Source organism: Muntiacus reevesi, chromosome 2, assembly GCF_963930625.1.
Source record: "Muntiacus reevesi chromosome 2, mMunRee1.1, whole genome shotgun sequence".
Taxonomy (NCBI): domain Eukaryota; kingdom Metazoa; phylum Chordata; class Mammalia; order Artiodactyla; family Cervidae; genus Muntiacus; species Muntiacus reevesi.
In genome coordinates, this window is record NC_089250.1 from 123,267,843 (window position 1) to 123,283,211 (window position 15,369).

The following is a 15,369-nucleotide window of genomic DNA, read 5'->3' on the forward strand; positions in this document are numbered from 1 at the left end:
AAACAGATCATCAGCCCAGGTGGGATGCATGAGTCAAGTGCTTGGGCCTGGTGGGCTGGGAAGACCCAGAGGAATCGGGTGGAGAGGGAGGTGGGAGGGGGGATTGGGATGGGGAATACGTGTAACTCTATGGCTGATTCATATCAATGTATGACAAAAAACACTGAAAAATAAAAAATAAAAAAAGGAAAAAAAATAAAAGGCAAAAAAATAATAATGTGATGATAGTAGATACCATTATAGTAAAATATTTTAAAATATAAAATGATCTCATTCAAAAATGTAGCATAGTGTTTTTATATTATTTAATAGTTGACATCGTTTAAATTCTTTACTCTTCAGTGATAGTATTTTCCGTTCCACAGGTTAGGCAGAGAATGATGAAAAACAGAGATACAGAGATAACAATGGGGGTAAAAAATGAGTCTACCGTTCAGGAGTTCATCCTGGAGGCGTTTCCTGCCATCCAGCACTTGGGGAACCTCCTCTTCCTGGTGCACCTGCTGGCATACCTGGGCTCTATCATGGGAAACATGGTCATAATCATCATCACCTGGGCTGACCATCGTCTCCAGACGCCAATGTATGTTTTACTGAGCACTTTCTCCTTCTGTGAATGCTGTTTCATCACCACAGTTATTCCTAAACTGCTGTCCATCTTCCTTTCAGGAAGGCAAACAATTCCCTTTACTGCTTGTCTCACACAAGCCTTTTTCTTTTTATTTATTGGAGCAGGAATTTTCTTTCTCATGGCTGTGATGTCGTTGGATCGGTATCTAGCCATTTGCAAGCCTCTGCACTATGCATCCATCATGAACCTGAGAATTAGTTTCCTTTTGATTTTCTTGTGCTATTTCTTGTCCTTCATCTTCTTCACTGGTCTGATGCTCAGAGTTTCCCAGTTATCATTCTGTGGCCCCAACATCATCTCTCATTTCTTCTGTGACCTTGGCTCCTTAATTCATCTCTCCTGCTCTGACACCAGATCTGTTGAAATGTATTTCTTCTTTGTTACTTCGTTTGCAATTCTACTATCCCTCATTGTAACCATCATTGCATACAGCAACATAGTAGTCACAATCCTGCGACTGCCGTCAGCCAAGGAGCGACAGAAAGCTTTCTCCACCTGCTCCTCTCACCTCATTGTCCTCTCTCTGATGTACGGCAGCTGTGTATTTATATATGTGAAACCAAAGGAGGTGAACAGGCTGGACTCCAACAAGGAGGCTGCCCTTGTGAACACGGTGGTGACCCCGCTGCTGAACCCTGTTATCTACACTCTGAGGAACAAGCAGGTCCACCAGGCTTTGAGGGACACACTGTCTAGGGCGAGGTTGCAGAAATAGAGTTTGGAGGCTAAGTGGATCTGCTTGATCAACTAGTTCTGTTTCCCACCATTGGTAAGTCTGTTCTTGAGAAGCTTTCCATATGGCGATCTATCTTGTGCTATTTTTCAGCTGGATGGGTATTATCTTATTTTGTAAATCAATACCTTCTTCTATGTGAAAATTTCATTTGTTTTCTATTTTCTACTAAAGCTATCTTCCTTGATTTTCCTATTGATTAGCCTTAAATCAACTCAATTCAAGCAATATTGTGAAGCAACTATTATACATAAATCATAAGCTACGAAATCTTTAATGCAAAAATAAAAATGTTGCAAGATTTTATCATTACTATCCATGATACATTTTTATGCTCAAAATTTATGATACCTCAGAAAAGATAGATAAATAACCTTCTTTACCATTTGATACTCAAGGTTTGAAAATTACAGTTAGAAATTATTTCTGAAAATTATATAAAGTCATAGTACAACTTAATGGTGTTTTATCATTTGAATCTACTTATGTGAATGCTCACGAGTTCTTCTTCATGTCTAGCTCTTCTTCGTATCTATTGGTTTTCTTCTTCCACTAGTTCTTCTTCTTGACTATTGGTTTTAGTGTACAAACAGCTCAGTGTAACTCCAGAGTTTTAGATGAGCTCTTTCAGTGTATCGCTTTCCAGATGTATCAAATTTTATCAATAACATTTTCTTTAATTCTTTCTTGAAATATAAACTAACTGAAAAGCTTTCAAATTTGTCAAGTTTATTTTTTCTATAATTGATGTTGCCAAGTCCTAGAAGCAAAAATTGCTCAAAGGTAGGTGATCCCAGTAGCAAATTCTTTCCTCCCATCTAAGAGGTATTTTCAGCTTAGTGTGATCTTGGTTATAGGAGATGCCAGTGTCATCTATGTTAATTTGTGGTTGACATTTTGTGCAGCAAAAACTAATAGAGATCATAATTAGAAAAATATAAAAGGAAAATGAGTGCATTAATAATAAAAAAGGGGGCTCAAACTGGAGTCATTTACTGTGTTTGAGACTTCATTGAGGAAGTGGCTCCCACCTGAAGATCATTGGCCCTAATGGGGCATAGATCCCATCACATCTAACACTGCATATGCATAACATGCATTTGATTTTTATTATGTCTGATGTGAGTGCATATTTCCCTTTTAGCTTGATTTGTAAATTACTTCTAATTTAAGGCATAATATTATTAGGAAGAGTTTTAGGTTGTCAGGAATATTGGGTGATTTAGATTTTTATGTTTGGGAGTGATTTGATGATAAGTTGTCCTAGGAATTAGTCTTCCAAGGACATCTGTGCCTTTGTCTCTCACTTTTCCAAAATAGAAGTTAAATGAGTAATTTTTGAATCTGACAAAGGTTGGGAAGTCCTGAGAGTCCTCTGTGTTGGTTTCTGTCAAATAGATAAAAGAACACATCATCATAGCCTAGCCCAGACTAGTGCCTGAGATGGACATCACCAATCACCCAAAATGACCCAAGCCCTGTGTTCAGTTAAACCACTGTCTCTGCTTTAGTGTGTCCCAAGAGAGTAAGGTATGTCATCCCTGTTATCACAGCCCTAAGACAGGTAGATAGAATCCAATCCTTCTATTAACAGCTGGAAAAGTTGGGGTACTAGAAATGTTGTCCAGTTCCTTCTATATTCAGGGGGAAACTAAGAGCTGGAACACTTGTCTGTTCATACTGTACTGAGTCAGGGGGCAGAGCTGCGAGAAGTGACCCATTATTCCTTAGGAGAAGCTGGAAGTTGGGAGTTCTGATCAGATTGTAAGGTGCTGTGTTGGGTTACTGTCAGGGAATGTTTGACGGGAGGATTCCTATGTGCTGTCTCTCACGAGTCCTTTGTCCCTCTTCAAGCGGAACAGCACGCTGCTCCCAGGGACTGAGGTCACTGTGTGAGGCAGGCTTGGGTCTCCTTTAGCAAACATTCTCTTTAGGACAAAACTGCTTAGCCTCGCTCCCCTTTCTTGAGATATGGATTGTCTCCTGACGTTGTGACTGACATTACCCCTTGTTCCCTTGGTAACGGTTGCTGTACATTTGGTTTTCTGATCTCTATCATTCCCGAAAGAAGTTTCTTGTACCACAGCCTATATATACTCATAGGAAACTCATTAAAGCACCTTTGCTTCATCAGAGCTTAGGTCCCCGGGTCTTTTTTGTCTCTCTCTCTCTCTCTCTTTTTCTGGCTGACTCTCTGGAGCGTGGAGACCCGTTGTGCTCACTTTTCTGCCCGGGCTTCTAAGACCCCCTCGAGAGGGCGCCTGGTGCCTTCGTGAGTGATGCAAGTCCTGTGTCAAGGACTTTATTGGTCCTCTGCATAAACCAAGGGATATCAGCCTCTTTCTCTCTTTCACTTTCTTATCGTGGACTCTGCACCACAAGGTTCCGGTCCGTTAAAGGACCCCAACAAATGGCTCCAAGGAACAGGGACACTGGTATATGTGGCATATCGGGCGGAGTGACTCAGGGACCTATTGAGGTCGGTAAGTACCAAGGCATGGGTTAAATGGCTGGCCAGTCCCATTATTTTTCTACTTTATTTCACCATTTGTTTAAATTTCAGGGACTTCTGGCTTCACGGCAATGAATCGAGGCTTGCCTTCAAACAGTAGTTGAACATAATCCTTAGTTTCCTGATAAATGCAGTTTTGATTTAGAAATTTGGCTCCAGGTCAAAGAAAATGTTAAATGAGCAGCCAAACAAGAAAAAAATATTCCAATTGATCTCTAACCCCTATGGGCTCTTATTAAAGCTGTAATTCTGCCATTTCAAGGTACATTCTAGCCCTTCCAATATTCAGCAACAGACAGAACACTTATTACATAAATATAACTTAAATGATTAACTTTACAAAAGGCCCAATTAAAACACTACAAAATATCTCAAAATTTTCTTACTAGCCTTGCCCTGGCTGCTCCAAATGCTTCTCCTCTGCCAACAGTCGCAACTCCAAAAGTCTCTCATTTGTTGGAACCTAATGAAAAGTTATGCTAATTTTTAAACTAGATTAGAAGCTGCTATTTCCCATACTGTAATCGGAGAAGAAAGCAAAAAACAGCTAGAGAAATTACTTGCTTATGAGAATGCAAATCAAAAATGTCAAAGAGCTATAGCTGCAATTTGTGAGACTAGGATTATTATTGATTATTTGAAAGCTTGTTGCTTTCTAGGATCAGAAACTCAAAAGATGCAAATGCTGGTTGAGGCAATGGCTGCTACCTTTAGAAAGGGAAATGAAACATGCTTTAATTGTGGAGATAAAAATCATTTAAAAAGGGACTGCCTTAAGAAGGCTAATAAAATACCAAAAATTTGCCCTCGTTGCCGTAGAGGAATACACTGGGCCAAAAATTGTAAATTTAAATTTGATATTGATGGAAAACCTATTCCGGGAAACTCCAAACAGGGGACCCCCCAGGTCCCCTACAACAAAAACCAGGGGCAAATTCTATCTTTTCCCTCAAACCCTCAACATCTGGCCGTCAATATACCAGCCCTAAATGATTTTTTCCTTTACCCTCAAGCAGTCCCTACTAGAGTGCCTACCGGACTTTTTGGACCCCTGCCCCCACAAACTTTTGGTCTTTTGCTTGGCCGATCTAGTCTGACTTCTAAAGGAATTACTGTTCACCCTGGAATAATTGATTCAGATTATAAAGTAGAGATTCAAATTCTGATGTCATCTCAGATTCTATGGCAACTCAAAAAGGGGGACAAAATTGCTCAATTACTTCTTTTACCTTACATTTCTATTAATTCCTCTAATAATGTACGGACAGGTGGGTTTGGCAGTACAGATCAAAAACAATCTTTGTGGATATCATTAGTATCTGAGTATGCCCGACCAAATATAATTATCAAAATTAATGGTAAAAGATTTTCTGGTCTCCTCAACACTGGATCTGATATTACTATTATTTCCAAACATTTATGGCCCAAATCCTGGCCTGTACAAAAGGTCTCTTGCCAAATTGCAGGAATTTCTCAAACTAAAGTACAAGCAGTTTGTCAAAGTGTTCAAATATACTCATGTGAGGGACCAGAAGGCCAACCTGCAACATTAAAACCTTATGTGATAAATGTACCCTTTAATCTAATAGGAAGGGACTTACTTATGCAATGGCAAACTGAGATATACATTCCACATTTTTCCTAGGGGCCACTGCTCATTTAACAAACAAAACAATTATTAAAATAACTGAGAAAAATTATGAGCCTATTTGGACAAAGCAATGGCTCCTTACGAAAGAAAAATTACAAGCTACTAAAGAACTTATGAACACACAATTAAAATTGAAACATATTGAGGAATCTTGCTCTTTTTGGAACTCTCCTATTTTTGTTATAAAAAGCAAACATAACAAATGGTGTCTCTTAGCAGAGTTTAGAAAAGTTAATTCTTTTATGAAACCTATGGGTGCATTGCAACCAGAGATCCCATCACCTATTACTATTCCTTAAAATTGGCACATTATTATTACTGATTCACAAGATTGCTTTTTAAATATATCTTTACACCCTTTAGACCAGGAGAGATTCACTTTCTCTCTCCCTTATCCTAATCACATCGGGCCTCATAAAAGATTTCAATAGACTATGTTACCTCAAGGTATGCTTAAAAGTCCTGCTACTGCTGCTGCTAAGTCACTTTGGTCGTGTCCTACTCCATGCCACCCCATGGATGTCAGCCCGCCAGGCTCGCCCGTCCCTGGGATTCTCCAGACAAGAGTACTGAAATAGGGTGCCATTGCCGTCTCCGTAACAGTCCTAGTATTTGTCAAAATTTTGTAGCCAAGGTTTTACTTCCTATGTGACAGCAATTCCCTCATGCATATATCATTAATAATATACTATAGCTACAAAAAAGAGAAATGATATTTTTGACACTGAATGGCTATGATATTCCTTAGACTCCAGAGAAAACTGATAAAAATAAAATCTTTTTTAAAATTGCAAAACTGGTTCTTCTTGCACGTGCAGTTAGGAAAAGGTTAACTTGTTAAAATATATATATATATTTTTTGGAGCTCCAGTTCTACCTGGGAAACAAAAATAGGCCTAAGGAAAAGCCTTAAGTTAACTCTTATCATGTCCTTGGGATACACAGCCAACTCTATCTGGGACTCCAGCCATTAACAAATTGGTGGAGCTCAAAATAAATAAATAAAACAAAAGGATATTTTAAATTTCAAACGGAGAACTATGCCTATGTATCGAAAATTATCTATGTCTCAATGTATGTCTTTGTTTTTAGATAGTGTGGAATTAATGAGCTCTATTTGGATTCAGCTTTACATGAACTGAAGGGTGCTCAATGTTGGGTATAATGTTTATTTAAATGTGAATGTGATTTAAATATAATTATTTGGTAATCTAGTTGGGACATGTCTTGAGTCATCAACATTATATAATACTTTTATTATGCCTTGGTTTAAGGTAAACTAAGTTTGTAACAAAAAGGTAACTCTTTATATATATATACACGAATATATAGATGAGATGAAAACTTTTAGATAAGCTCTATTAGAAATAACTGTATTTTTGATAGAATGATCTATTATCTATAATCTGGAGCTGTCTCTTGAGATTGGAGTGACTTAGGTTTCTGGATTTGTGCTGAACTAAGTAGTAGAAGTTTGTTGAATGGCTGGGTCATTTCCAAATGAAGTAGGATTTTGAAGCGTTAAAATTGCTGAACATTGGCTTACTCTTAAAAGGGGTTTTTCTTGCAGAAGAACTGAAGAGATTTTGAGCTGTAAATGAATATAAATATATATTTATATAGGAATGGATATATATATAATATAATATGATTTGAGAAATATGTTCAACAGTCTATAAAATGCTAACATACAAGACATTTTATGGTTGCTATAGAAAAGTAAAATATATGCTTTTAATAGAAAGATATAAGAAATGGCAAATAAAATGATGAATACAAAAATATTTTAATTGTTGAAACATTTATTATAGAATAAAGTGGTATTTACATAAGCTTCACTAGACTAGTTTTTCATTGTCGTTCTAGCTACAGAAAATGTTCTTTCTCCAAATTAAACCAAATTGGAAACAAGAGAGAAATTCTGGGAAAACAATATTTAACAGAATCAACTTTGGTCAGCAGATACATTCAGACTGCAAATATATTGGAAAATGCAGTTGAAATGCTTGGGTGGATCACAATGAAAACCACAAAGTATGATAAGTTTATTTGAAATAAACATTGCATTTGTTTATTGTGCTATCATACTTTGTTTTGGCCTTTTAACTTTTAAAGATATTTAGTGCTGGAATTTTAAAAAAAGCTTATGAAAAATGAGGGACAATTTTATGGCAAATTGATGTAACTCATTGTCCTGAACTTTCTTCCTCTTCCTTGTCACATGTCTCGATCAATACAAATTCTTCTTTTCTAGGGGTAACACCTCTCTAAGGTAAGACTACACAACATGTTATAATCCACCTATCAACTTACTTCACGACCTAATTCTATAAAAACAGACAATGACTCTGCCTATATTTCTAAGCAGTTCAAACAATTTTTACATTCATTCTCTATTAAACAGATTGCAGACATTCCTTATAGTCCACAAACACAAGACATGATTGGACAAACACATTACACACTGTAACTGCAAATAAAAAATTAAATAAGAGAAAATACACAGGAACAGTTTTGTCTTCCTTGTCCAGAGCAAGCTTTACTAGATTCTGGTGTAGTGTAGTCTTTAAGCCTATAACTGTTGTTGGTGTGACTTTATTTCTGTTCCCAATCTGTAGGATTCTTAAAGCAGGGTGAAAACGGCATAAAAAAAAGACACGATTTCCCTAAAGGATTATTTGTTCTTAAGAATATCAGAAATGTGGAATGTTTGCCTTCTTTTCAGGTCTGTCTTGGAAGTGTAGTCATCCTCTTTAACACACTGAACAGTGAGATTCAACAGTTGCTAAGCTGCATTTCTTTTTCAAGGACAAGGTCAAATATATTTGGATGTGAGCAACATTTCATTTGTCAAGTTGTTCTGCATCACCTTTTCAATAATTTCACTTAGGAAAAAATATTTGAATGGTTACTCCTAATCCTTTGCCCCAGATAACACAAACCACAGCCAAATACCAGTCCCAAACAGATTTCTGAATGATTTTTTTCTTTTGGACTGAAATATTTCCTAAGAATGTTTTCATCGTTATCGCTTTCCTATCTTTTTATAACTATTGTTAATATAGCCTTATTTGTTTTAAAGTTTTTAAACTTACCACAAAGAGATGTTTTGACAAAAGCAAAAAACAAAAAAATGAACACACAAAAAAGAAGGTTTGAAACATTATAGGACACCTTCTTTCCTTTGCCCATTTGATATCAAGACGGGTTAACTAATCAATGGAAATCTAAGAAACTAATCTTACAGGGAAAGGATATGCATCTATTTCTCCAGATGGATCCAACGAGCTCACATGACTTCCTCTTCAGAAGATTCAACCTAAGGGGGCCCCCAGCATTCAGACTAGAGATGAAACAGCAAAAAACCCAGGAAGAAAGAATTCCAATATAAGCCATGGCGACATTAAAAATTTCCAAAAAACGCCGCACTCGACGTCATCGACATTATGATCTCCCTACTTGGGGAGAGATAAATACCCTTACTAATTACACTGAAAACCTGATTTCTCAACAGGGAATGCCTCGGAATCCTAAAAATATTTTTCTTCTCTATGCTTTCTTTGCTTGCTTTTGCTTCCCCCGCTCAGACTGACTTGATTGATCACACTTACTGGGCTTATATACCTAACCCCCCTTTTTTATTGTAGGTTGTAAAGTGGACAGATATAAGACCAATCATATCCACTAATGAGTCAACACATATGGCTTCTCCTTAGAACTTGGAGGGGCCCTCTCATCCTGAAGAAAAAGAAAAACTAATTAATATCTTTCTAGGTTATGAAATCCTTCCTTTGTGTATGGGCACAACAAAATTATGCATAAACGTTAGCCGACAAACTTAGGCCTTCCCCTGCCTCCAAAAGAGGACTTTCTAATGCTTCTTGGATTACTTACTGCCCTTTCTTTGTCCATGAATCATGTTTATACTACTAAAACTTTAGGAAAAGAATTAAAGAAAAAACAAAGAACACTATGCAAAGGGTCTACTAATAAGAACTTTAAATATATTCCTGTTCATTGGGACAAATGTCAGGCCAAACCAGGAAAATTAATGTTTATAGCTAATCATACAATTGTCATTTGGGGACCCCATAGTATGTGGTTATTGAACTGCTCAGATGATATTAACAATACTATGTATGATTATATTACTCAAGTAACATGGAAGGTTACTAATACTACAATGGAACATTACCATGACAGAGGACTTCTTGGCTAGCTTGATGATGGAATGGCCCCCACCTCGTCCTTGAATCATCCTTGATAAACAGATTGGGCCTAAACAATGGGACATCTGAAAACTTGCTGCAAACACCGAAGAACTTGGGACTTGGACCAGACATTCCACAGGGACCAATCATATATATAGCAATTATTTCTTTCACTGTAATCAATCATATTTTATACAAGCCTATGTTCCACTTCCTTTTGTTGTAGCTATAGGAAAGTTACAATTCAATAAGACTTTACGTTCTATAACTTGCATAAATTGTAAATTATATACTTGTCTTAACTCCTCTATTTCCTTAAAAAATGACTCTCTTTTGATTCTTCGATCTCGACATAATCTATGGTTACCAATATATCTCCAATGGCCCTAGAAAAAAGGTCCCAAGGCTAGACTTGCTTTCCAGTTATTTACTAAATTGCTCTAGTGATGTGAACGATTCATTGGATGGCTGATTCTTGGCATTATAGTGTTAATAACTATTTGCACCATTGCTGCCATCACTAGTGTTACTTTACAAACTTCAATTCAAACACATAATTTTATCCAAAATTGGACTAAAGATGCTCATTTTATGTGGGCCACTCAGGCTCAACTAGATGAGGATATTCAAAAAGAAATATAGCAACTGAGAACAGCCATCAAATGGGTTGGAGATCAATGAACAAATGTCCAAAAACAGATGATGCTAAAATATGATTGAAATTCTACTCAATTTCCTGTTACTCTTGTTCATTTCTATAATAGTGGCTACAACTGGAAACAAATCAAGTTTCATTTTTAAAACATATATGATAATGCCTTTCTGAATGTACAGTTATTACAAAAAAGAAATATGTAAAACCTTTTCTAATAATCTGCCCTCTTCCACTAGTATGGGAACTTTAGCTATACAATTGGCTGATCAATTATCTGGGCTAGACCCACATAGACGGTTTCAAAGCCTTACTCATAGCATTGGGTCTAGAACTATAATTTTGGTGATTGTCTTAACAATTATATTTGTTGTCTACTGTTGCCTTCATGCAAAGATTGTCAAAACTGAACAAACTCTGATGGTCAGAACTCTTCTTACAAATATTATAAATAAATAAGGGGGAATTGTCAGGGAATGTTTGACGGGAGGATTCCTACGTGCTGTCCCTCATGAGTCCTTTGTCCCTCTTCAAGTGGAATAGCACGCTGCTCCCAGGGACTGAGGTCATTGTGTGAGGCAGGCTTGGGTCTCCTTTAGCAAACATTCTCTTTAGGACAAAACTGCTTAGTCTCGTTGACCTTTCTTGAGATATGGATTGTCTCCTGACCTTGTGACTGACATTACCCCTTGTTCCCTTAGTAACGGTTGCTGTACATTTGGTTTTCTGATCTCTATCATTCCCGAAAGAAGTTTCTTGTACCACAGCCTATATATACTCATAGGAAACTCATTAAAGCACCTTTGCTTCATCAGAGCTTAGGTCCCCGGGTCTTTTTTGTCTCTCTCTCTCTCTCTCTCTTTCTGGCTGACTCTCTGGAGCGTGGAGACCCGTTGTGCTCACTTTTCTGCCCGGGCTTCTAAGACCCCCTCGAGGGGGCGCCTGGTGCCTTCGTGAGTGATGCAAGTCCTGTGTCAAGGACTTTATTGGTCCTCTGCATAAACCAAGGGATATCAGCCTCTTTCTTTCACTTTCTTATCGTCGACTTTGCACCACAAGGTTCCGGTCCATTAAAGGCCACCAACAGGTTAGAACTCACAGTTTCTCCTTGCCTAAGACTGACTTGCCTCTGACTGCTTAGCCCATGTGGACCAGAATAAGTCGGAATGAATATGTTCAGGAGTTCCATCAGTAACTTTAAGTCACCAGTATGTTGAGTTTAAATCGTGTTTCCTTTCATCAGAATAAAGCTTTGGCTTCCTCATGTGTTAGAAAGCTCCAAGTACACACAAAAATTGCAGGCATTTCTTTGGAATCTTTTGAGGCTATTAATGAATTTAGAATTTTAAGCTAAAACAAAGACAGAAATTTTTCCACTTAAAATTTTCATCCTTAATATCAGTTTAAAGCATAGTTTTATTATTGTAGACAGGAAAAAAAGCAAAACAAAGTTCAAAGTCTGTGAAATACCTCTAGTTGAGTATGTGACTTCGATGTGATTGATCAACTAGTAGTGTTATAAACTAAGTTCGGCTTTGTACGAAACACAGCGGTTGGGCAATGAGTTTGGCCACATCAGATAACTTCTTTAGACAACTAAGCCCTAAACAGTAGGGATTTCCATGGTACTAAAGGAGAACTTTAAGGGAGAAATAAAGGGAAGCTTTTAATTTTTTTGCCTGAGAGGTCCAAGCAAGGGATAAGAATCAAAGATAACATTGGTGAATTGTGGATCACAGGATCTAGGTGCTCGGACTTCAGTATTTGCAGTGTACAGGCTTAGTTGCTCTGAGACATGAGGAATCTTCAAGGAACAGGGATCAAACCTGTGTTTCCGGCGTTGGCAGGAAGATTCTTAACCACCGGTTCACCAAGGAAGTCTCAGTGGTTCACATTTTTAAAATATTATGCTCAATTTATTGTTTTTTAAAAATATGGGCTATTTTTTTCTGTGTTGTACAGTCTATAATTGTAGCTTATTTACTTTATACATAGTGGTTTGTACCTCTTATTCCTGAACCCTATTTTGCCTTTTCCCTCTTCCCTCTCCCCACTGGGAACTACTAATTTTTTTTCTACTTCTGTGAGTCTGGTTTATTTTTTAAATATTCACTAGTTTGTTTCATTTTTTGAGTTCACATGTAAGAGATAACATATGGGTGCTCGTGTGTGCATAATTGCTCAGTCTTGTCTGAGTCCTTGCAACCCTTTGGACTGTAGCCTGCTAGGCTCCTCTGTCCATGGGGTTTCCCAGGCAAGAATATTGTGGGTTGTGGGTTGCCATTTCCTTCCCAGGGGATCTTCCTGATGCAGAGATCGAACTCGTTTCTCCTGCATTGTAGGTGGGTTGTTTTATTTGCCACTCAGTCACCAAGGAAGACCTATAGAGTTCACATTCTTGATTAAAAATGTACAAAAGCTAGAAATTAGCAAGAGTTTTATAAAGAATACGTTGCTTGACAGTTGAAAACCTTCCCATACAACTTCAAGGCTTCCTAGGTGGCGCAGTGGTAAAGAATCCCCCTGCCAGTGCAGGAGACAGAGGAGATGCAAGTTCAATTCCTGGGTCGGGAAGATCTCCTGGAGAAGAAATGGCAACACACTCTTGTATTCTTGCCTGGGAAGTTGCATGGAAAGAGGAGCCTGGCGGGCTACAGTTTTTGGGGTCACAGAAGAGTCAGGCACACCTAGGAGACTAAACAACAGGCAGTTGTGCAAAGTGTACCTTTGAGGACTATCACAGAGGACTGTGTAGCCTACCGAGAATCAAAGTAGTATCTTACCATATGCAGTGAAGGGGTAATTATGATACATGTCAGCTGGAATTCCTATTTCCAAATATGAAGCAACTAAATGTCATCTGAGACTCTGTTCTGATTGTAGTTCCTATCCCATTAAAAAAAAAAATCCCCTCTAATGAATTTTAAAGTTCCAGAGGTGTGTCCTTTGGACCCAATGCGTCCTCACTGGTGATGATAAATAAGCCTGTGATAATTATATCATAAGGGTATTTGAATATGTTCTCACTTATGACTGCTGTGATCCTCAACTATATTTGGTGGGGTGACAGGTTCATCGGGAAGTGACTGATAACAAGGTCATTAAACAAAGAAATTGACCTTTGTTGTCTCTTCTTTTTGATTCTCTTCTGGGATGTGTTCATGATGCATTGTAGAATGGAAATAAATATGTCCAGGTATTCCAAATAGTAACATCAGAAAGTGCTAGGGATGATTGGGGCAGCTTCTATTGTCTTAAAGGTCCAGAATTTATCAGTCAGATTGCCATGGAAAAAACTATGCCTGTTAATGCTCCAGAGTTTGGAAATGTATATTTCAATTAAACCTTAATATTTTCCTACTAATGTAGAACATAAGGCATCTATTAATTTTGTATTAGGTCAAAGAAAGGTATATCTCAACTAAGAGTGTTTTCCCCCTTTCCATTCGCCTAGGAGAATGTTACATTAGCCTGCTTTGTTTTAAGAATAGAGAGAAGCATTGTCAACAACATACTGTTTCCTGTGAACTGCTTCGTGGTGAGTACTTGATCATGGGCTAACTTGCAATCTAATGGGCCAGATATTTTAACCAGAGACTGGCTATGTTTTAAGTATCGGATGTGGATCATGCATAGTTAAAGTAATGAAAAAAAGTGCTAGTCACCCAGTCATGTTCGACAGTTTGCAACACCATGGCCTGGAGCCCACAAGGCTCCTCTGTCCACAGGATTCTCCAGGCAAGAATGCTGGAATGGGTAGCCATTCCCTTCGCCAGGGGATCTTCCCGACCCAGAGATCGAATCCAAGTCTCCTGCATGGCGGATGGATTCGTTACCATCTGAGCCACCAGTTAAAGTGACAGTTTTGGTCAAAAGGAAGTAAGTAAAATACAATTAAATTATGGTTTCTTATTCACTTAAGCACCGATTCACAGCAGATGCCCAGACCCATTCGCCAATGATTCTATCAATATACTTAGCTTCTAGTTAGGCTTTGGCATTTTTTTTTTTAATAAGACAAAGGTTTGTCTAGTGATTGCAATTAAATACAGGTTTAATTCTGCCACACTGAATACCTCCAATGTAAAAATTTATTCCCAGAAAAGGAATGTTGATGAGTAATCTATGACTAATAGCAAAAGGAAACACAACCATTCTGCTAGGTAGATAGAGTGTCAGGGAGTCCGATTCACCCATTCAATGTGTGTTCATTGACTCTGATTCACAAGTCATGAAACCATTCCTCCCCAATTTTAGAAATGGTTTCTCTTAAACCACAGACTGTGTCATTATAATATTATAGTATACTAACTTTACTGCTCACACTATCGTCTTGAATAAAGAACTCAGACTGAAGAGACTTTAGGAAAATAACTGATTTGGAACATGGTAATAAGAAAATGGCTCTTTCACACTTAATGTTTTCAAAGGGCTCGGTTCAGTGAGTAGGAGGGTTCCTACACTGTATGTCATACCTGAAGCATAGAAATGAACACTGTGAGCCCATGAGATGCATTTTCTGCAGGATGACAGCTTTCATTGTTAACTATTAGTTGCAGATGTGTCTATGGACAATCATTTTTATTTTGTCCTGTTTACTTTGTAGCCAATTATTCAGATGTTATTTTCCAGAAGAGTTAAATGACACATTAAAAATAATTATCAAGAATAAAAAATGAATCTTTAATTTAATAATTAGTATAGATAATATAATAATGTTATAATAGTAAAACATAATAGTAATATAATAGTAACATATAATAGTAAAACATAATAGTAACATATAATAGTAAAATATATTATAGTAAAATATTTTAAAAATATGAAATGATCCCTGCTTCACAAAGACAGCTGAAAGTAGTGATTATTTTATTTTTTTTTTAAGACTTGTCATCATTTAAAATTTTTTTTCAATGATAGCATTTTCCATTCCACAGGTTAGGCAGAGAATGATGAGAGTCAGAGAAACAGAGATAACT

The 15,369-nt window shown here is 37.4% G+C and overlaps 1 protein-coding gene across 1 annotated transcript; it reads left to right on the top strand.

Annotated features, from left to right (window-relative positions):
• Positions 1 to 404: 404 nt before the first annotated feature.
• LOC136158189 (olfactory receptor 6C2-like) lies at positions 405 to 1,346 on the top strand. Its single transcript, XM_065919963.1, has one exon. The coding sequence runs from the start codon at positions 408 to 410 to the stop codon at positions 1,344 to 1,346; it is 939 nt and encodes a 312-aa protein (XP_065776035.1). The 5' UTR covers positions 405 to 407.
• The last annotated feature ends 14,023 nt before the right edge of the window (positions 1,347 to 15,369 follow it).

Bases quoted from the DNA above. Each gene is read 5' to 3' on its own strand.
- LOC136158189 (XM_065919963.1), top strand. From the start codon at position 408: ATGGGGGTAAAAAATGAGTCTACCGTTCAGGAGTTCATCCTGGAGGCG.